Below are 21,645 nucleotides of genomic sequence, written 5' to 3'. Positions count from 1 at the left end.
AGTTAAGAGGCCAGGAACTGGGAGCTACTTGTTAAAACAGAGAGCTCACTGAAGTTTTTGTTGAAGACAGCCATAATCCTAAATGAAGGACGGTAAACTATGAAGACTTTATATACAATGATAAAGTTTACAGTTGTAGTCAAATACAATTTAAAAGGAGTAAATTTTTTTTTTTTTTAAAGATTTTATTTATTTGACAGAGAGAGACACAGTGAGAGAGAGAACACAAGCAGGGCGAGTGGGAGAGGGAGAAGCAGGCTTCCCGCCGAGCAGGGAGCCCGATGCGGGGCTCGATCCCAGGACCCTGGGACCATGACCTGAGCTGAAGGCAGACGCTTAATGACTGAGCCACCCAGGCGCCCCAAAAGGAGTAAATATTTTAATGATCTATATAATCACTTCAGAACTGTGAGCAACAAATTTCTGTTATTCATATGCTACCCAGGCTGTGGTACTTTGTTACTGCAGCCAGAATGGACTAAGACACATTACTTATAAATAATTTAAAAATTCATTTTTTTCTATAATGTTACTACTTCCCTAATTTAATAAGAGTTACTAACAAGAACAACGACACTGAGGAGATTTAGATCTCCCTTCTTTTCCTTTAATATGTCCAACCTAAGGAAAACGGGCTTAATAAAACTAGCAAACCAAAAAAACAACAACAAACAAACAAACAAAAACTTGGATGGCCAGAAGAAAGAGGAGGAAGGAAAAAAAAAAACCTAGATAGTAAAACAAACAGACAAAACTGGATAACTGAGAGTTGACATAATTTTGGCAAATCTTTCAGTTAATTAATCTTAACTCTCCCCTAACTTTAGAACATATTTTATTTTCTGATTATAACCTTTTGATTATTCAAATCCCATAAGTAACAAGCCAGAGAATAGACAGAGCCTAACAATTTCTTTAAAACCACAGTCACTTTGTATTCAATAACTTTTTTTTAGCTTTTTAGAATTAACATCATCCTAAGGAATACTGAAGTACTCTATTTCCTCAGCTCATGTCAACCTGGGATCATTCTAATTCAGGGACACAAGGAAAATAAACTACACTATCATAAGCTCAAGTTTAGCTCACATGGCTCAGGAAGAAGAACACTACCAGACCGGACACTCGTGCAACATACAGGAAAAACAGAAGAGGGGGCAACTTCAGTATAAGTAAAATACAAGAATAAAAAAATAACAGAAACTTAAGGCAAAGAAGAGAACAGAGTCAATGTACATTCAAAAGTTAAATATATATACTTTGTAGTTTCAAAGTGCATTTATGACATCAAAGAAAGGCCTGAAGCCCTATGAAGAATTTCTGTGCTTCATTTTTTTCAAATGCACATGAAACATTGTCCAGGACAGATCACATGGCCACAAAACAAGTTTCAGTAAATTTAAGAAGACTGAAATCGTATCAAACACCTTTTCCAATCACAACAGTATGAGAGCAGAAATCAATTACAAGAAAAGAATAGGAGGAAACAAAAATACATGGAGGCTAAACAACATGCTCCTGAACAACCAATGGGTCAACAAAGAAATCAAAGAGGAAATAAAATAATACCTGGAGACAAATGAAAATGGAAACACATGGGATCAAAATCTTTGGGACAGAGCAAAAGTACTACTGAGAGGAAATTTTTTAGCAATACAGGCCTAACTCAAGAATCAAGAAAAGTCTCAAGTAGACAATCTAACTTTACACCTAAAAGAACAAGAAAAAGAACACACAAAGCCCAAATTTAGTAGAAGGAAGGAAATAACAAAGATCACAGCAGAAATAAATGAAATAGAGACAAAAAATATAGAAAAAACCAATGAAAATAAGAGCTGGTTCTTTGAAAAGATAAACAAAATTGATGAACGCTTATACAGACTAATTAAGAAAAAGAGGACTCAAATAAATTATATCAGAAATGAAAGAGAAGTAACAACCAACACAAAACAAATACAAAAGAGTGTAAGAGACTACTACAAAAAAATTACTTGCAAACAAATTAGAGAACCTATAATAAATGAATAAGTTAGTAGAAACATACAATCTTCCAAGAATGAGCCAGGAAGAAACAAACAAAAAAAAATGAACAGATCAACTACTAATAATTAAATTGAATCAGTAATCAAAAACTCCCAACAAACAAAAGTCCAGGACCAGATGGCTTCACAGATGAGTTCTATAAAACATGTTAAGAAAAGTTAATACCTATTCTTCTCAAACTATTCCATAAAATACCAGAGAAGGGAATGCTTCTGAATTCATTCTATGAGGCCAGCATAGATACCAAACCAGGCAATGATACTACAAAATAAGAAAACTACAGACCAATGTTTCTGATGAACACAGATGCAAAAATCCTCAAAATATTAGCAAATTGTATTGAAAAATACATTAAAAGGATCATTCACCATGATCAAGTGGGATTCATCCCAGGGATGCAAGGATGGTTTAATAGATACAAATCAACCAACACTATATACCACATTAATAAAATGCAGGTTAAAAATCATATGATCATCTCAGTAGATACAGAAAAATAATTTGACAAAATTCAACATCCATTCATTATAAAAACTCTCAACAAAGCCAGTATAGAGGAACATATCTCAACATAATAAAGCCTGTCTATGACTAATCCACAGCTAACATCACATTCAATGGTGATAAGCTGAAAGCTTTTCCTCTAAGATCAGGAACAAGACAAGGATGTGCACTCTCACCACTTTCATTCAGCAAAGTACTGAAAATCCTAGCCACAGCAATCAGACAAGAAAAATAAACAAGAGGCACCCAAATTGGGAAGGAAGAAGTAGAGCTGGCACTATTTGCAGATGACATGATATTCTATATAGAAAACCCTAAAGACTCCACCAAAAAAATACCAGAACTAATAAATGAATTCAGTAAAGTCGCAGGATACAAAATCAACATAGAGAAATCTACTGTGTTTCTATACACTAATAATAACAGAGAAATTAAGAAAATAATCCCATATATAATTGCATCAAAAAGAATAAAATACCTAGGAATAAATTTAACCAAGGAGATGAAATTTCTGTACTCTGAAAACTGTTACGACATTAATGAAAGAAACAGAAGAGGACAAAAATGAATGGAAAGATATATCATGCTCACAGATTGAAAGAATTAATATTGTTAAAATGCCCATACTACCCAACCAATCTACAGATTCAGTGCAATCCTTGTCAAAATAACAACAGTATTTTTCACAGAACTAGAACAAAAAAATCCTAAAATGTGTATGGAATCACAAAAGACCCTGAACAGCCAAAGCAATCTTGAGAAAGAGGAACACAGCTGGAGGTATCACAATCCCAGGTATCAAACTATATTACAAAGTTATGGTAATCAAAATAGTACGGTACTGGCACCCAAAACCCCCATGTAGATGAATGGAACAGAAGAGAGAGTCCAGAAATAAACCCATACTTATATGGTCAATTAATCTATGTCAAAGAAAGCAAGAATATACAGGGCGCCTGGGTGGCTCAGTTGGTTAAGCAACTGCCTTTGGCTCAGGTCATGATCCTGGAGTCCTGGGATCGAGTCCCGCATCGGGCTCCCTGCTCAGTGGGGAGTCTGCTTCTCCCTCTGACTGTACCCCCTCTTGTGCACTCTCTCTCTCAAATAAATAAAATAAAATCTTAAAAAAAAAGAAAGCAAGAATATAAAATGAGGAAAAGACCATCTCTTCAATAAATGGTGCTAGGCAAACTGAACAGCTACATGTGAAAGAATGAAACTGGACCACTTTCTTACACCATGCACCCACAAAAAAACCCCTCAAAATGAACTGAAGACCTACCTGTGAGACCTGAAACCATAAAAATCCTAAAAGAAAACACGGGCAGTAAACTCAAGGACAACAGCCTTAGTAATATTTTGCTGGATAGGTCTCCCCAAACAAAGAAACTAAAGCAAAAGTAAGGGACTACATCAAATGAAAAGGCTTTTGCAGAGTGAAGGAAACCATCAACAAAACGAAAAGGCAACCTACTGAATGGGAAAAGACATTGACAAATGAGATGTCCAATAAGGGATTAATATCCAAAATATGTAACAAACTCACATAACTCAACACCAAAAACCCCAAATAATCCTATTAAAAATGGGCAGAGGACCTGAATAGACACTTCCCCCCCCAAAAAAAAAGACATACAGATGGCCAACCAACACATGAAAAGATGTTCAACATCACTAATCATCAGGGAAATGCAAATCAAAACCACAATGAGATACCATCTTACACCAGTCAGATACAACAAGGGTTGGCAAGGATGTGGAGAAAAGGGAACCCTTATGCACTGTTTGTGGGAATGTAAACCACCTCTGGAAAACAGTATGGAGGAACCTTAAAAAACTATACAGCCACCTCTGGAAAACAGTATGGAGGAACCTTAAAAAACTAAAAATAGAAAAACCATACAATCTAGCAATTCCACTTCTAGGTATTTACACGAAGAAAACAAAAACACTAATTCAAAAAGATGCATGTACCCCTATGTTTATTGCAGCATTATTTACAATAGCCAAGATACGGAAACAGCCCAAGTCTCCATCAATGGATGAATGGATAAAGAAGATGTGGAGTACACACACACACACACACACACACACACACACACTGGAATATTACTCAGCCATAAAAAAGAACGAAATCTTGCCATGTGACAAAATGGATGAACCTAGAGTTTTATGCTAAGTGAAATAAGTCAGACAGAAAAAGACAAATACTATATGATTTCACTCATATGTGGCATCTAAAAAACAAAACAAATGAGCAAACAAACAACAATAAAACTAGAAACACACCCGTAAATGTAGAGAACTGGTGGTTGTCAGCGGAGAGAGGGCTGGAGGGATGGGTGAAATAGATGAAGGGGATTAAGTGGTACAAACTTCCAATTATAAGATAAATAATGAAAAGTCCAGCATAGGGAAGACAGTCAATGAGATTATAACTCTGTATGGTTACATGGTAACTACACATATTGTGGTGAACTCTTGTAATAGTTTCAGAAAATTCTCAGATACGAAGATGCCCATAAAGATACTTTACGTCCCTGTTTATTGGCAACGGGAAAGACTTAAGATCCAGAGATTCAACATTAAAATGATGAATATTCTGAAGAGCTACAGAAGGAAACAGCAGATGGATACTCCGATCCGCACAACAGAAGCCATAGGGGTGGGGTTGTTCTCTTCATGTGGCCTATGGTCATTTATTTCTCCGCTCACAAGTGGCTCCTAACGTAATTTGTTAAGTCTCTTTCCAACCCCCAACACCCTGGTTGGTTAGCATTTGTCTGCAGGCTGAAATGGTATCTCATGTCCCCTTCTCATAATACAGAGCAGCAGACTTTAATTTGAACCATATGTCTGTCTCCTAGGGATGGTTTAAATACCAGAGCTTTACTATCAATTTTGAGACTTGAAATTCTTTGTTCTAGGCAAGATCAGGAGCCTGGGGCTATATAGGGTAGAGATATTGTATCCCTAAAAGTAAGTATATCATCAACTGGGTCTGTCTATGTGGTAAGGGGAAACAGGAAAGAACGAATGGCACTAATTTAAAGATCAGGACAACTGCAACAGGAAATTTTCTTATTTGGTCCACCACTTCAGAGCAATACCCTTGACTTCTTTTTTGGCTGACCAAGGAGCAATGCAAAGCAGATGTAAACAGATTGGGCACAGCCTGCCACCAGTTCCAGTGTTCACACCGTCTGTTAAGGTACCAACACAGCACAGCCAAGACTGACAGCCAAGCCCTCCAAGAGTAACTGTGCTTCCTTCCTTGCTGTTATAAGTAAACAGCTCAGAAGTAGGGGGCAGAGGAACAAAGTAAAGTGGGAAAATATTTATTCATCCTAAATGAACAACCTCACCAGAAGACACAGTGACAAGATTCTTCATGTTTTAAAACCTGAAAGCTTCTGAGGACTCATAACCCTAATTCTGCACTTGCAATTATAGACAAAGACTAAGAACAGAAATAATTTTGGCCCTCGATTAATTTCCCAGTGGACTGATGGGAGGGGAGGGGTGGAGGAGACAAGCTGTCAGGTATTCTTGCTAGAAATGACTCAAAGAACCAAAGATCAACACTCCAGAAAGAACACTATATAAACAGGGTTTAGACTGTTACGTATATGGAACATGACACAGAGAAGGAACTAATCTTGCTTTTCCTATACAATACCACTAGCCTAGAAATCACGTGACCCAAAAGTGTTATTTGGAATTGCGCAAAACAAGAGTCAACTGTGTGAATCTCAGAATTACGGTAGTGAGGAAGGATGAGTTTCGAAGTTCCCAGGAGTCACAATATTAGTTCACTCTTAAAAATGGGTCTTGGGAAGTCCTCAATGTTTAGCAATCAGTCCAACCCCTGGCTGAACTTCCTGACTAGGAGCTAATAGAGAAGTAATGCCAAAAACTACTGACTCACAGCGTGAGCATTTATACACGAGAGAAATTCCTTCACTGGGGCGGGGGGGGGGGGGGGGGGCGGCGTTAAGAATCAAGTAATCAGCTTTTTTTTGGTGGTGGGAGGAGGATATTTGGTTTAGTTTATGAAACTAGGGCAGGTCAGAATTAGAGGAGGAGAGGGTAATATGCATGAGATTAAAAGACTCTATCTACCTTCTGGAAAATTTATTAGAGAAGTAGTACAGTGCCATTTTGTTGCACGTGCTGCTATTACGTCATATATGGGACTGCTCCACATCTGTCACTTAATCTTACAGATCTTCTGATCCTCCCCAACTTCCTAGCACTATATATTTATATAGCACAATACTATCTCTGTAGAAGATGGAACTTTAAAAACAAAAATGCTAGTCCAGCATTAGACTGGCATTTTCAATGAGTGACTTATGAATTTTCCCCTAAAGCTTTAAAATACCTTAGCAGTTAGGATCACTGAATTCAGCTATTTTTAAATGAGGTAATAAACCAATCCCTTCCACTCTTTATAGATAGCACTACCCCAACCCTTCTTACAAAAACTCTCCCCAATATAGGATCTTTCCATCAAACTCAGTATTGAGTAGACATATCAAAGAAAGGGCTGTAGTGAGACACTTTCTGCAAGACCTGCAAACAATACTCACTGGAATTCTTGAATTCATTGAATACATACTATTACAGTCACAATTCTAAATCCTATCACTTAGAACAATGAAAGTCCAATCCTTCAATCAGGTTGACAGGTGAGCACTCTATACGAAATTTTAGACCATGATGAATCAGTCCTTTCAAATACTCAACAGAAACTGAAGATACCAATGGAAATATAGTATATGGTATATAGCATATAGTGTATAGGTATAGTAATAATATTTCCCAGATTAAAAATTAGACATACGGTCTAATAAGTAGAAGCCTACTTTTGGAGAAAAGAAGATACAACTATCACAGAAGAAATTCTAAGATGTCACTGAGAAATTAAACACAGGAAGAATATACCCTCTTAAGTTAAAGCTAACAGAATAAACATAACTTAAATGACAGGAAACACTGGAAAAACAAATAACCCACCTAAAAGGTAATGTGCAAATGTGGTCACAAGAGTAGGGTACTCCCCAAGTTTTTGAGGGACCACTAATGAGTACAAGGTGAACAAAACACACATAGTCCTTGGCCTCATGGAGCGGTTAGTCCTTTGGGAGAGGCACACATGGCAAAATTACATGTCTAACTATACAATTAGAAGTAGGGAATGAATTTTATGGTAAAGTTCAGGGACAACTGGTATAAAATAGAGAAGAGAGGCTTTCCTGAAGAAGAGTCTATCAAGAGTTCAGAGAATCTCTCAATCTGATCCAAAACAACAACAACAACAACAATAATAACACCCCACCCACAAATCTGGACTAGAATATAAAGAAAACTAACCTATTTAACCATACAAGTACCCAGTATTTTCCAACTTTTTTGACTCACAAACTCCTTTCAAAGGAATATTACCTTAAAAAGAATCCCAGAAAAGAAATTTAAAAAATAATTGTCATTTTTGTATAACTAATGATAAAGTAACTTTAAGAAAGGTATTTTATCCTATATTAGCACATTATTAAAACGATTTAAAAGTTCATTATAAGTTATATTTATATTTACCAACAAACCATCAACAAAATGAAACGTTAACCTACTGAATGGGAGAAAATATTTTAAATCACATATCTGATAATATATATCTAAAATATATAAAGAACTCATACAATCCAATAGCAAAAACAACAAAAAATAGACTAAAAAAAACGAGTAGAAAATCTGAATAGATTTTCTTCCAAAGAAGACATACAGTTGGCCAACAGGTACATGAAAACATGAGCACAGATAGTCATTATTCCCAATAAAACAAATCAGACACGTGTGTGTGCATGTGTATGTATATTTGTGTGTGTGTGTCTGTGTGCCTAAATCTGTGGTTTCTGAAGTCCTAGAAAGATTTTGATGTGCTAGATAAGAACAGTGATCAAATGAAGACAATTCATGAATTGGGTAAAGTTTTTCTCGAAGCACTGTTAAATTACCATTTTTATTTTCATTAACGGAATTTTGACATCAGTGCTCCTTACGCTTTACATTGTCCAATGGTCCATTATAGATGTGAATTTAACAAAATATGATGAAAAACTGCATCCTGGTCAAAACTACCATGGTAACCGGCGACTTCACCTAAGCAGTAAACTGAATGTTTGAGTTACAAGCATGCTCATTAGCAACCTGCTAGCAGGTAGACTCACTTGATTTACCCTCACAGGGTCTCAAACTATTCCATTTAAGGAGGTGGGGGGGAGGGGGTGGCGATAAATCATTACTTCATTTACTGACTTCTAATTATCCCCGAAACAAATGATTTGCAATTAACAAAAGTTTGTGTAAAAGGAACCTATAGTTGGGGAAGAAATCCTTTATTCTCAAGTTTCTCGAACTAATGTATGTTTATATATCCCCAGGCATAATGCTGCGGTGTGCCAAGAGTTATGTGAAAGTGAAGGCTAAAGAAAACACATATTCCTGGAACATTAATTTTTTCTATGCTAAATAAAGTTGAATAATTTTAGTATTAAAACAAATGTAATAGGACATTGAGGAGAATACAAAATGTGCATGAATTTAAAAATAAAGCATGTGATTTAAAAAGCGAACCGTTCCAGCCTAGCTAATCAATCCCACGCTGCCCCCCACCCTGTGTGAGGCTGTCCCCCTCTGCGTTAGGGAAACCACCGTGGGAGAATCTGAGAAGCTTCTGTCCCGGTGGCACAGCCGCTGTGAGTGAGGCCCTGTAAACAGAACACTTCCTTGATCTTAGCAGGATGCAATACTTTTCAAGATCATTAAGACCTCACTTATCACCTAGAACCATGACTGACAAAAATCTGTTCCTCTGAATTTTAACTCTAGAATTTTTTCATATGAAATAAATCAACTGTGTATACCAAAAATGCCTTCTGAATGAAGGTGCGTTCATTTCTCGATTGTAAAGCTCCAGTCTGAGGAACAGGATGCAGAAGAGATAATTTTCAAACTGTATTTTCCCAAGGGTCAACATACATGAAAGTTGTTAGCACCTTCTAGTTGCGGGTCACACAGCATTTCAGGGGGAGAGTGGACACTGAGGCACTGTGATTCCCAGGTTCTGTGATGACACGAATTCAGGAAAGTCACGTGGCCTCTCTCTGGGTCTCAATTTCTTACCTGTCAACTAGGGAGGTGCACTGAAAGACAACCTAAATAAAGGTGTTACGATCATGACCTAAAATTTGTGACTGGTGTGATGAATATTCATAACCACCTTCTGTGAGCTGTCAGGGACATTCTCAACTACCACACCAGGGAAGGGTTCTCAGAAACCCAAGGTTCACCACCTTTTTTCCCTCTACCATTGTATCTCAGCATCTTCTTCCTGAAGGTGAAAGGTCAATGCATGGACTTGCAGAATGTTTTAGTTTCTCACTTTTAAAAAATTAAATAGTCTAGATCTCACCACACTAAGGTCAAATATTTCCACAGTACCTTAGATCCATGCACTCTGGAAATTCTTTCCAAAACACTGGCTTTGCTGTAGTGGTACTTCAGCTCTCTGCTGTCTCCTGACTGCCAACTAAAACAATAACACCGGAGTGGGAACTATCTCATGGAGACCATTCTGGGAGTCGACATTTAGAGAGAAAAGTTTCCAACTTCCTTAGGTTAAAAAAAAAAAACACAAAAAAAAACTTTCCACAATTTTCAAAACATTCTCATAACGTCTGAGTATTTCAGATAAGTTTGCTTCAGGGAGTAAGCCAGCTACATTTAGGTCTTTTCTGAGGCAGTCTTTTATAAATATAGAAATTTCTCTACTTAATCTTTGGGGACAAGAATTAAAATTGCTTTCAAATGGCATTAAAAATAAGACAACACCATTTTCCTTTGATGGCTTAATATACTCCATCAGTAAGAAAATTTGATTTCTCGATTTCTACACATATCTTGGACTGGCAGGTCCCTCTTCCTGGCCCGGAGGTTTGACTGGTTATCCACCCCAGAAACCCTTCATTTACACGCATGCACTCTCTCTCTCATATTTGTTGCCCTCGTCTTCCTTTTCAAGTCTACTACCAACACCTTTATGTAGGATCTGACCATTTCCTGCAGCCTCTTCACTGACCTTCCTATTTGCTCTCCTGTCCCTCCTGCCTGCTCCCATTTTTTCCTTATTCATCCTGAATCTGACTTATCAAGCCTGGTATTCAAACAATTTCACAATCTAGTATAAATAAATACCTATCTCTCTCACCTTCTCAGGCATGACTCCCCTGCTTAAACCTTCCCTCCAGCCAAGGTGCTTTACCTTTTCTGCAAACATGCCATGGGCTACTGCCGCCCATAGATCTCCAACTCAGCTTCCCACCGCAACCAAAATAAAATCCCAAATCCTCACCACGTGCCTAAAGCTCCACAGGAATGGGCCCCAGCCAGTTCTCTTACCCCATCTCCTTCCAGAGCCCCCTCACTTATCGTCTGCAGCCGTGCCAACTTTTCTCCTACCTTGTCAAATACCTTAAATTTACCTCTCTCAGGCCTTCGCATTGTTCCTTCTGCTTGGAAGGCTTGGACTAGCCCACTTAAAAGCATTCTCTCTCCCACAAGTCATTCTAGCACATTTTCGATATTATCGTTTTCATAGTCCTTACGAGGGCTTATTTGTGTATATATGTGTTCACTGTCGATCTCCCCCCGCAGAATGTTAGTTCCAAGGGACCACTTTCCTGCCACTGTATCCCCAGTGCGTGGATCAGGGCCGCACATAGCAGGAGCTTTATTAACACCTGCTGACTGACTAATCCTACTGGAATTCTCTCCTCTACACCTATACCTTAAAGAACCCTATTCATCCTTTAGACGCGCATCAAATGTTATGCCCTCAGTAGGGTATTTATGTCCTCATCACCGCTGTCTAAAGTTCAGATCAACAAAATTTTGAGCACCTACTAGAGAACAGGCATGCACTCAGCCATGGGGATGAAATGGTAAACAGGATACGGTTACCATCCCTGTGGCATTCACAATCTAATGGAACTTCACAAACTAAGTGCTTTCTTCATCCTCTGAACTTCTGTAGTAATTAGACTATATAATTAATGTGATAATGAATCATGGCGTGCCTTGTAACATCTCTTCTATTGTATCAAAGTATAATTTGGTCGCTGTTGAACACGCTGTCACCCAGCGATGCAGGCTATATGCGGAGAGAGCCAGGTTGTCCCTCCCCCACTCTTCATTTGCTCCTCTGTGGATCCTCACGTCTGAGACATGAAAAGTGAAAGGTCAGAGGCCAAGAACCCTATTCTTTCCCGGCGCTGGACCCTCTACATGAAAGATTTGCATGAGCCCTCTTTATAAGGAATTCAAAGTTTTGGAAACTTAAAGGTATATATTTTGGAGACTCTAATGTTTTCTAAATAAGCTATATTTGTATGCCAAATATGATGAAATTAAATAATATGTGTAAAAATGCTTTGTAAAGTGCTCTCTCTATATATATACATACACAAACAACATACACACACACACACACACACACAAACACACACCCCAAGTATAATTTTGGTGCTATTTAACTTTCCAAAGGTCTAAGTATTTGCTGCCCAAATAGACTATAAATTCTTTAGGGCAGGAGTCATGTCTTATACTTCAGTTCTCTCTCCCATGACACCTGAGCGAAGAGCCTAATAATAGATACATTTTCAGATGACCACTACACATTTTTAGTTCTAGACTCAGTAACTTTGCCTTTCAGAAATAAAATTTTTTGTTCTGAAAACCATCAATGTTTACTCTGGATTACTAATAACAGAAACATCTTTTAATAATTTTAAATAATTTTAAATAATTCTATAGAAGACAGGTTTGCTACTGCCATTCTAAAATCAGAAGGAAAACCAAGTTTTTCATCTGGGCTTCATTCTCTGTAGAAATAACACTGGAACAAAAATTCAGAGGTAAGAATTTAAGCATGAAAACTCCTACTTAAACCATTGCATCTTTTAATATCTGTAACTAAAATGTACCTGTCATGTCCAGGGAACACATATTCCCTTGAGGAAGGCTAGCATGGGCTTTTCTAATAGCTAGATTTTTATAGTATCAAGCGTTAAATGTAAACTGCCACATTAATTCATTAAGAAAGTAAAAATAACATAAACACAAACATCCTCAGAGCAACTTATTCATCTTCTACTTTTGAACAGGATGCATCATCTTTTCATCAAAACCATTTAGGTAAAAACAAAGCAAAACAAAAAAACCATTTAGGTTAACATTGGCATAAGGAAAACATGAATTCCTTAAATTTCCTAATCTGAATTTTTATTAATTCCATGTTAATTTGACACTGTAGCATATGATGATTTTAGAAATGAGGTGCTTAAGACTAACAGTATTTTAAATAAAACAACAAAACTCTTCTCTTTTGTGTGTTACTTTCATGTCTAGAAGTTTCCTTCTGACTGAGATTTAATAGTAACTCATCAAAAGACCACTGAAAAGATCAGAAATCCTGAAGTTACTTTTAGCTTTTAGAATAAAAAGTTGATTTCATTAGTTATCTGACCTTATTCTGTCAGAACCATCCATTCCACCTCTCCAAAATTAGTCACGCCGTGGTCAGCTTCAACTAGAAGCGTTTCTCCCACTGGCCCACTAAGTTCAAAGAAGTCTTGGCAGATAAGAATGGGAATTCTACCTAATTTATGTGTAAGAGAGGAAGTTCAGGCAATGATTGAGAAACTGAGGACAGGAGTCCTCCTCACCCACAGGGGATACATTCCGAGACCCCCAGTGCACGTCCAAATAGTACCGAACCCTAGATGCGCTATGATTTTCCCTATATACACACACCTATGATAAAGTTTACTTTGTGAATTAGGCACAGTAAGAGATTAACAACAATAACTAAATAAAATAGAACAATTATAACAATATACTGTGATGAAAGTTATGCACATGTGGCCTCTCTCTCTCGAGATACCGTATCATCACCCTTCCTCTTCTTGTGGTGATGGGAGGTGATCAAATGCCTACGTGATGAGATGAGGTGAGGGGAATGACGTAGGTGTCGTGACCGAACATTAGGCTATTACTGGCCTTCTGACCATACGTCAGAAGGAGGATCACCCGCTCCCAGACCACAGTTGACCATGGGTAACTGGAACCACGGAAAGCAAAACCAGAGTGGGGGGCGTGGGGAAGAGGGTGGGGGGGTGGTGGCGGGTGAATGACAAGGTAATGAAAGCATGAAAAAAAGAATGCACGAGCAAAGACAATGTTAGATATTATATCAGGGCACAACTCAGAGCAGCTCATTTATTCTTGGCCAAACAAATAATAAAAATGCAGACTCCGGGTTAACGAACTTAAAAATCTCACCATATGTGTTAATGCAGAGAGCCCACGGCGGGCCACCAGCATTCCCACGATTCTGTAATTACACACCAGCAGGTAGACTCATACTGTGACTACATGGATTTGTTTTAACAATTAACAAAGAAAAGCATTTCAAAATCTCCTTACCCAAGTATTTGTCAGTGGCGTTTCTAATTTCAATTATCACTGACCCCTGCTTTTACACTTGGTTTCTCAATACAAAAACAAAGAGCCTCCTGAACTAATCTCCCCAAACTAAATCAAAATGGTTCTAAAGTCAAAATCAAGAACCAAGGAAGCATAAAAAAATTTTTAACCTTTTGTCAGTGAAGGTAGAACACAGCTATAGAAGAAAAAGAGGGCCTTCTTTTAACCTACTACCCTAATCAGTAATCCAAGGAACCCTACAATCACATCTGTGGCAGGCTGCATAAAAGCCACTCAAAAGACACCCACGTCCTAATCCATGGAACCTGCGAATGTGGTACCTATGTGGTAAAAGGGACTTCTGTAGATGTGACTGGGTGATGGGGAGATCATCCTGGGTTATCCGGGACGGCTCAATGTAATCACAAGGGTCCCTCTAAGAGGGAAGCAGGAGGATCAGGCTAGGAGTGGGAGATTTGACAATGGGAGCACCAGGCGGCGTGCTGTGAAGAAAGGACCGGAACCAAGGAGTGCAGGGCCTCCGGAAGCTGAAACCGGCAAGGAGATGGATTCTCCAGAGACTCCAGGTGGAACCAGTCCTACCAACAGCTTGATTTTAGCCCCATAAGGCTCATTTCGGGGGCTCGCTTCGGCAGCACACATACTAACACGGGGACGGTAGAGAGGGTCAGCACGGCCCCTGCCCAAGGGTGACATGCAAATTCGTGAAGCGTTCCATATTTTTTCATGATGAGCCCTGAGTGATGTACGGAAGTGTTGAATCACGACCTGTGTATCTGCAACTAATATAACCTTGTATGTTAACTATACTGGGATTAAAATAAAAAATGTAATAACATTTTTAAAAAAGAAAAAGAAAAAAGACTCATTTCAAATTTCTGACCTCTAGAACTGTAAGATAATAAGTTGTATTGTTTCAAACTACTATGTTTGTGGTAATTTGTTACAGCGACAATAGGAAATTAACACAACATTTTATTATACTTTTAAGGACTGTGAAGCTTAGGAGATGTTATTACCATTAATTGAATTGAAGCTACAGTGAAAAATTACAGAAGAGGGTTTGAAATTGCCGGTCTTTCCACACTACCCACTTGTCTGGGAACTGCTAGCATCTAGAGAGCTTTGGGGAATATGAAACAGACTTAAGGACAAAGGAAAAATGTGATTTTATGTAAGATAAAGAAAGCATTTAATTCCTGCCTACTATGCAATGGGCAAATGCAGGACTCAAGGAGCTTACAACTATGTGAAAGTACTAAGCAACAGTGCATCCATCAGCCGAACGTAGATAACTAAAAAGTTCGGTGACATTCCCAGGATGTGAAAGTACAGCCTGGAAAGACTTATCTAGACTTACCTACACAAAACAGTCAGTAGAATCACCAACCTGAAAGGGTACAAGTAGGTACTTTGACCTGTAATATAACGTAAATCTGAACCCTCAACTCCCACCCTTTTAAGGAGGGAAGTCCTTAGAACTGCTTTTTTTACCTTGACTTTCAAGGCAATTCTATTCTAGCTGTACTTCAATTTTCTATAGGAGACGCCCCTTCCCTTTTTACCTGCGAGACGGGGGACACACAATGCAGTACTGAAAACTGTCGGAAAACAAAACTGGTTTCTTTTCATGTTTCTACTTTCTGTCTAGACTGCAGTCACTTTCTTCTATCAATAGGTGGTGAGCTTGTATTGGTTAGGCAAATGCTGATAGTTTATTGAAAGTGAAGTAGGAATAGAGTGAGGCAGTGAAAAGTGCTTTTTAGGCACCCTCACTCAGATGAGCAGACGAGTGAAATCTGAGGACACAAAGAGATGGACTGCCTTTAAACCAATGTAAGATCTGCTCTTCCTAAATTATCATAAAACCACAGTCTTCAGCAGTGACATAAATCAGCCTCCTCAAGTAAAGCTGACAGGGCTTACAAGCTTAGCAGTTGTTCTCTCCACTTTATTCTATACTTTATTCCTTATTATTTAAGAGACTGTCAACCAAACTGAGAGAATTTTAAATATCACCCTTTTCCTTCTTCCTCCCCAGCCTAGTTCCATCCAATACTACATGAAAAAGAACATAAATGTGTTTTGAAAGTTTATCATTTTCCAAGCCACACACACGTGCAAATCTTTCATTTTCCAATACCTCTTTCTGAATAGATGGAAACAGACAATCCCTTGTTTAAGAACCTTGAAGGAAAAGCTCTTTTGTTCCTATTTCACATCCTCAACGCACTTCTCACCTGCTATTTTAATATTCAGATTGGCATCCAGAAGCAAATTTTCAGCTTTTAGATCACGATGAACAATGTTCCGACAGTGACAAAAATAGACGGCTGCCACAATCTGTTTGAACTTCCGACGGGCCTCCTTCTCGGCCATTCTGCCATGGGCCACCAGGTGGTCTGCGGTGAAGAAGAGCACAGTGAGTTCTCATTTTGCACATGGGCATCGCTTCAAAAGATGGACTCCAGAAGGGATGCCAGGGGGCCACCAGATGAACAGTTGAAGAAGTGAAACAAACAAATGGCAACACTTGGGGCCCTGGTCTGTGTCTATAGAAACCCATTAGCAAGCAGTTCCCAGACCGTTTTCAGTGTACATGAGCATGCACAGGACTACCTATGCTCTACCGTAAGAAAAAAGAGTTCTGAGGGTTATCATGGTATTTTTGGAGAATCATCACACTCAACACCTCCTCTCTCTTATCTCCATTGCATGAGATTACATACACACAGCAAACATAAGCATGAAGATAAGAATCAGCAATATTTCCTGTGCTAAAGGGTGAGTCAAAAAGCAGAGTCACAATAATCAATCATTTTGGAGAAGAACAGACAGAACTTAGTCACTGCTAAGGGGGAAAACGGCTTTATAAAGGAGCCCATCTATGCTAATCTCTCTTTGCTTTCTCAAAGTTTTACAGTTTAACATAAAAATGTACTTATTTGGTGACTATACTCTGGAATGCATAATAATATGCCTGTGTCTTTCCATCTGCATTTATGTGCTTTTCAATTATTTCTTAAATTGTTACTAGTTTTTATAGACAACATTAGAAAACAAAGGGAAGTTTCTACCACTTTCAATGAAATTATTTCATTGGCAATGTGGCTAACTAAGCTACAGCAAATTAACTTTGTAATACTATAAATCAAGCTATCGTCCATATTTAAAAATGAACTGATTGACCCAGAGCCAATCCCATTAATTTCCAATTACCAATACCAATACAATTAAGTAGTTTTTCTAATAGTGGCTAATCCTAAACCCCAGTTCTTCATCTAACTAATAACATATTGAGATCATAACAGCTGATGGGATGAGGAACACTGGCAATACGACTTGCTCTACTTAAAACTTCCTATCCTTAAACTAACTCATCTAGGTGGGAAAAGGACACATTTGCCATCATAAGCATCCAGAGATAGTGGGAAAGTGAGAAAACCAGATAATTAAATAAGTGTATTACTGTTTATCAAGAGTAGTCTCAATAATCCTACCCAACTGTTCAGGCACCATGGAGATCACCCACAGGACCAATCGGATATATCTCTTCTTCATCACAAAGGGAAGTCTGCGAGAAGACACATGCACTAGTAGTGATACCAAGATTCAGGGCTTAGGACAAGAAATGGGGGTAGAGCGTGATGAAGGGGAGCCAAACGACAATCCATCTAACACAGCAGATTTTCAAATAATTCAAACTACATTCTGACCACAAAAAGCATACAATTTGGGAGATCAAATACTACAGCAATTTTAAGAGCAACGTCTTACAGAATCACTTAAATTATTAAGAAAGACCCTTCAACGGAATTACTGCAATTGTGTTATCAGTGGCTCCTAGACCAGTTCCTTGAAGCATTTTCCTCAAAAAGAATCCCTGATTATAGCCAAGGTGACCAAGGTAGTAGGGGAAAAAAAAAGAGAAAACAGGAAGTCTTCAGCTTAGAAGTTAAAAGGACTAGAACCCCACTTTCTACAGGAGTTCAGAGGCAGTGATGAACGAGCGCACACTCTGGTGTATTTACGCTTCTGGTGAGATCTGTCAAATGAACTTTAAATAACACAAAGTCCCTAACCAGGGAGAGTCACTTAATACAAGCTGTTAAAGAACTGGACATCCATCAAACATGCAACGCTAGGTTTTATTTTAAGACGCCATTCTCTCTAACAGTACCTGCTCCTTTGACCCCCTATTCCTCTTAACCCAAGGCCTAATTATTCTAATAATATGTTTTAGCTGCTAAACTTTGTCTAATTAAAGGGCTTTGAAGAGACAGCTATTCTTGAGAAACATAAAAATAAACCCTTATGAAGGTTTACCATCAGAAGCTCATTTGGCCAAGCCACCCATTAATTAAAATGCCCAAGAGACATTCGTCTGGCAGTAAATACTAATTACCAGAACACATCAAAGAGCTTCTTAAATACAACAGAATGATTAATTTCGTGATTTCCAAAATAAGTGATTTTCTTTTATTAAAAAAAAAAAACTCTTTATATTTTCTAAGTACTTTGTTTTCCTAAAATGACTGGAAAGTTCTCAAAACTGCTGCAGAGGCCAGGAGCTGGTGGAATGCAGCCTAGTCCTGTTTTATCTCCACAATGACACACTGGTTGTCCTTGGACAAATCATTTATACTGCCAATATCCCCACCTCTTGATCTGCTAAACAGAAATACACCCTGTTACACACTGTGGCCAAAGAAAGGATAGCATATTTGGGAATAAACTTGTACTATGATTAAGAGTTATCCTATATAACTTTAACTTTCAAGGACATTTAAACAGCTGTTTTTTAAAAAGTCCACTCAGTATTATACAGAGACTATTCAAGCATTTGGCTAATAGGTTCTGAGGTTCTTCACGATTCATAGTGCTTGAAGGTAATTATTATATACATCAAATGTCACTGTTACATGGTTCTAGTTAAAAGGTATTTGTGATAGCAGCACGCTGGGTAAAAGAGCTTAGGCTATATATATTTTCCCAAAGACACCTACAGTATCCCTACAGTTATGAATACAAAGATACACAAATCCCTTTTTTAAAGTGCTGGCTGCAAGCATCAGATCTTTTTTTTCCTAGTTACTGTGTCTGATATTCACGTTTTGTCCGCTCTGGGAGCACTGTGCTCTTCTCCAGTACAGGACCATCTTGGCTCAATGTCGTTCAGACTTTTCAGGCTCTGTTTTTATTTCTGCCCATCTTATTACTGCTGCCACCACCACCCCACCTCCCATCCCTGGTAGTTTGCTTTCAGAGTAAACCCATGGGGGCTAGTGGGTGTGCCAGGAAGCCGGCAGCCTGCAGTGGTTTCCAGAACCCCGCTGAAACTGCCTTTCAGCTGCCCGCGGACAAATGGCTGCTTTATGTTCATGTGTGCCCTCTAGGCAGGCAGCAAAACTTCTGCGAGCTCAAATGTGACGTTTAACTTCCAGCAAAGGAACCCAGAGCAGTCGCCCAGCCTGGCCTTAACACAAAGTCACAGCATTTGAATAAATACTGGGGTGATTTCAGAAGGCACATGTAACAAAGTGGCTCCTGAACCACTCAATATTCAAAGTAAAATACACTGTGAATCTTGTCGGGATAAACCTCCGTTGCAAGGAACTCGAAAGAATTGTTCTGCTTCTTCCAGGCAGCTCAGTGAGCTAGTTCTCCTAAATACTGAGCGACCTAGTACCCCTATCCTCGGTCCCGAACTTCCCACATGGCAGCCCGGCCCCGCCCCCGAGCCCAGCCGCTCTCCGGTCCCACACGCGCAGCAGCAGCAGCGACCCCACCACTGAAGCCCCCTCAACAAGGCACTACTTGGCTACTTGGCTACCGAGTTCTACCCTGCGGCGCACTGCAGGTTTCTCTCTATCACAGCTTCACCCCGACCACGTCAGCCAAGACACGGAGGAGGGGACTCTCAGCTCAATGGAGAAAATGGGTCTCCTGTTTCAAGCTCTTATCAAAAGGAAGGAGTCGACGTTGTCTTTCTCACTTTGCAACTGCCATAAATTACCTGGCACTGGACTTCTTTAATCTTCCTTATCGGCTCTTCCTCATAAGATAGGAAGGAGCTAGTGACACCAAGGGATATATATATATACCTCGCGAGTAGCATCCTTAGAAGGGGAGGGAATGAACTCCGAAGTTTAAAAGTATCAGAGCGAGTGCATGTATAAGGTTTGCTTCAGAATTCCCGGCTTGGGATTCTGTCCTAATCGGACTCAGGAAGAAATATCTTGTGGTACATTTAGATTCTAACCTTTCAAAGGGCAAAAACACACATAAGGCGGTTAACGTCCCTCGACCAGCTTCCCCGCAGTGCCAGAGGCATGCCACGAATGGGACGGTGGTGGGGAGCCAACACTTCTCAAAGTAAGTCACTTTTCCACTATAAACAGACAGCATCTCCTTTTGTCTGCTAAGCCTGTGACTCTAACTGATCCAAAACACTAGCTGAAAATGAACATTCCCTGACAGGGGGTCACGCAAGAGGGCAGAAATTCTTCATTTTTCATGATAAAGAAATAGCCCAGTCCAGAATGGGAGGAAAGCAGTCTGTGTGCGAAGCTTAGGTGGCTACCTGAGAACATTTCTGCCAATTCCAAGCTAACCACAGCGGACAGCTCGGTGCTGTGCCCTCGCTTCTATCATTTCTTCTTTCTACACCCATGGAAACGACTTCCTGTTTATCAAACAAATGCTTCTTTCCAAAAGAGCCAGGGCGAGGCCAAGAGAACTCAGCTGCCTGGGAGCAGGTTAACACAAGGGCCCTCACTTGAGTATCATGCCGTCCCTAACCCGTGCAGACCCGTGCAGGCCCAAAGCTGCGGCTGACTGGAGGAAGGAGGTTTGCTACTTTGTTTTCCTTGCCAAGAATCCAACTACCTCACACCAGCTTCTTTTCTTGTTGCTGCTTCTTGTTGAAATCTTTTTTCTTCGTGCTTCCCGGCTTCCAGGCCAAAACCCTCATTGTCTCCCCATTCTCTTTCTCCCACACCCACGTCCAATCCATCAGCAGATTTTATTAGCTCTACCGTCAAAATACAGCCAGAATTCAACTAGCCCTCACCGCATCTCCAACCCACCCCCATGTCAGCAGCCTAGTCCCACAGCCATTCTCCCCTCCTGGTTCACTGTATAGCTCGTCCTATTGCTCCTAACTAGGACCCTTGATTCTGTCCTTGGCCCCCTGCGATCCACTCTCAAAACAACTGTCAGAGTAATAAACTTTTTAAAAACTTTTTATTTTGAAATAATTACAGATGCACAGGAAGTTGCAAAGAGAGTACAGACAGAGCCCATGTACCCTCCACCCACTTACCCCCCAATGGGCAAAGCTTACACAATGCTAGAACAATATCAAAACCCAGAATGTGACACGGGTACAACGGGCGTACACTCCTATGTCATTTTATCACGTGTCCGCTTGTGGAACGACCACCGCACTCAAGATATGGAATGACTTGGGAGTTTCTCATTACCGAGTATTCCTGCAGATCCAACAACAAAAAGCACACTCTATTTTCCTCC

The 21,645-nt window shown here is 39.4% G+C and overlaps 1 protein-coding gene and 1 non-coding gene across 8 annotated transcripts in view; one reads left to right on the top strand and one right to left on the bottom strand.

Annotated features, from left to right (window-relative positions):
• Positions 1-21,645, bottom strand: part of SIK3 (SIK family kinase 3) — a 237,451-nt gene that overhangs the window by 58,276 nt on the left and 157,530 nt on the right. For 6 of the 7 annotated variants that reach the window (XM_036104473.2, XM_036104476.2, XM_036104475.2 and 3 more), the window contains one exon: positions 16,353-16,514. The exons of the other annotated variant lie outside the window; for it this stretch is intronic. In XM_036104473.2, coding sequence (XP_035960366.1) covers positions 16,353-16,514 — 162 coding nt within the window. The remainder of the gene's footprint in view (positions 1-16,352; positions 16,515-21,645) is intronic. 7 annotated transcript variants of the gene reach the window in all.
• Positions 14,732-14,836, top strand: LOC118543436 (U6 spliceosomal RNA). Its single transcript, XR_004921069.1, has one exon. It is a non-coding gene; the product is annotated as a U6 spliceosomal RNA (small nuclear RNA).

Source organism: Halichoerus grypus, chromosome 11 (assembly GCF_964656455.1).
Source record: "Halichoerus grypus chromosome 11, mHalGry1.hap1.1, whole genome shotgun sequence".
Classification (NCBI taxonomy): Eukaryota; Metazoa; Chordata; class Mammalia; order Carnivora; family Phocidae; genus Halichoerus; species Halichoerus grypus.
Note: the sequence above shows the minus strand (reverse complement) of the source record. Positions and strands in the feature narration are given on the sequence as shown.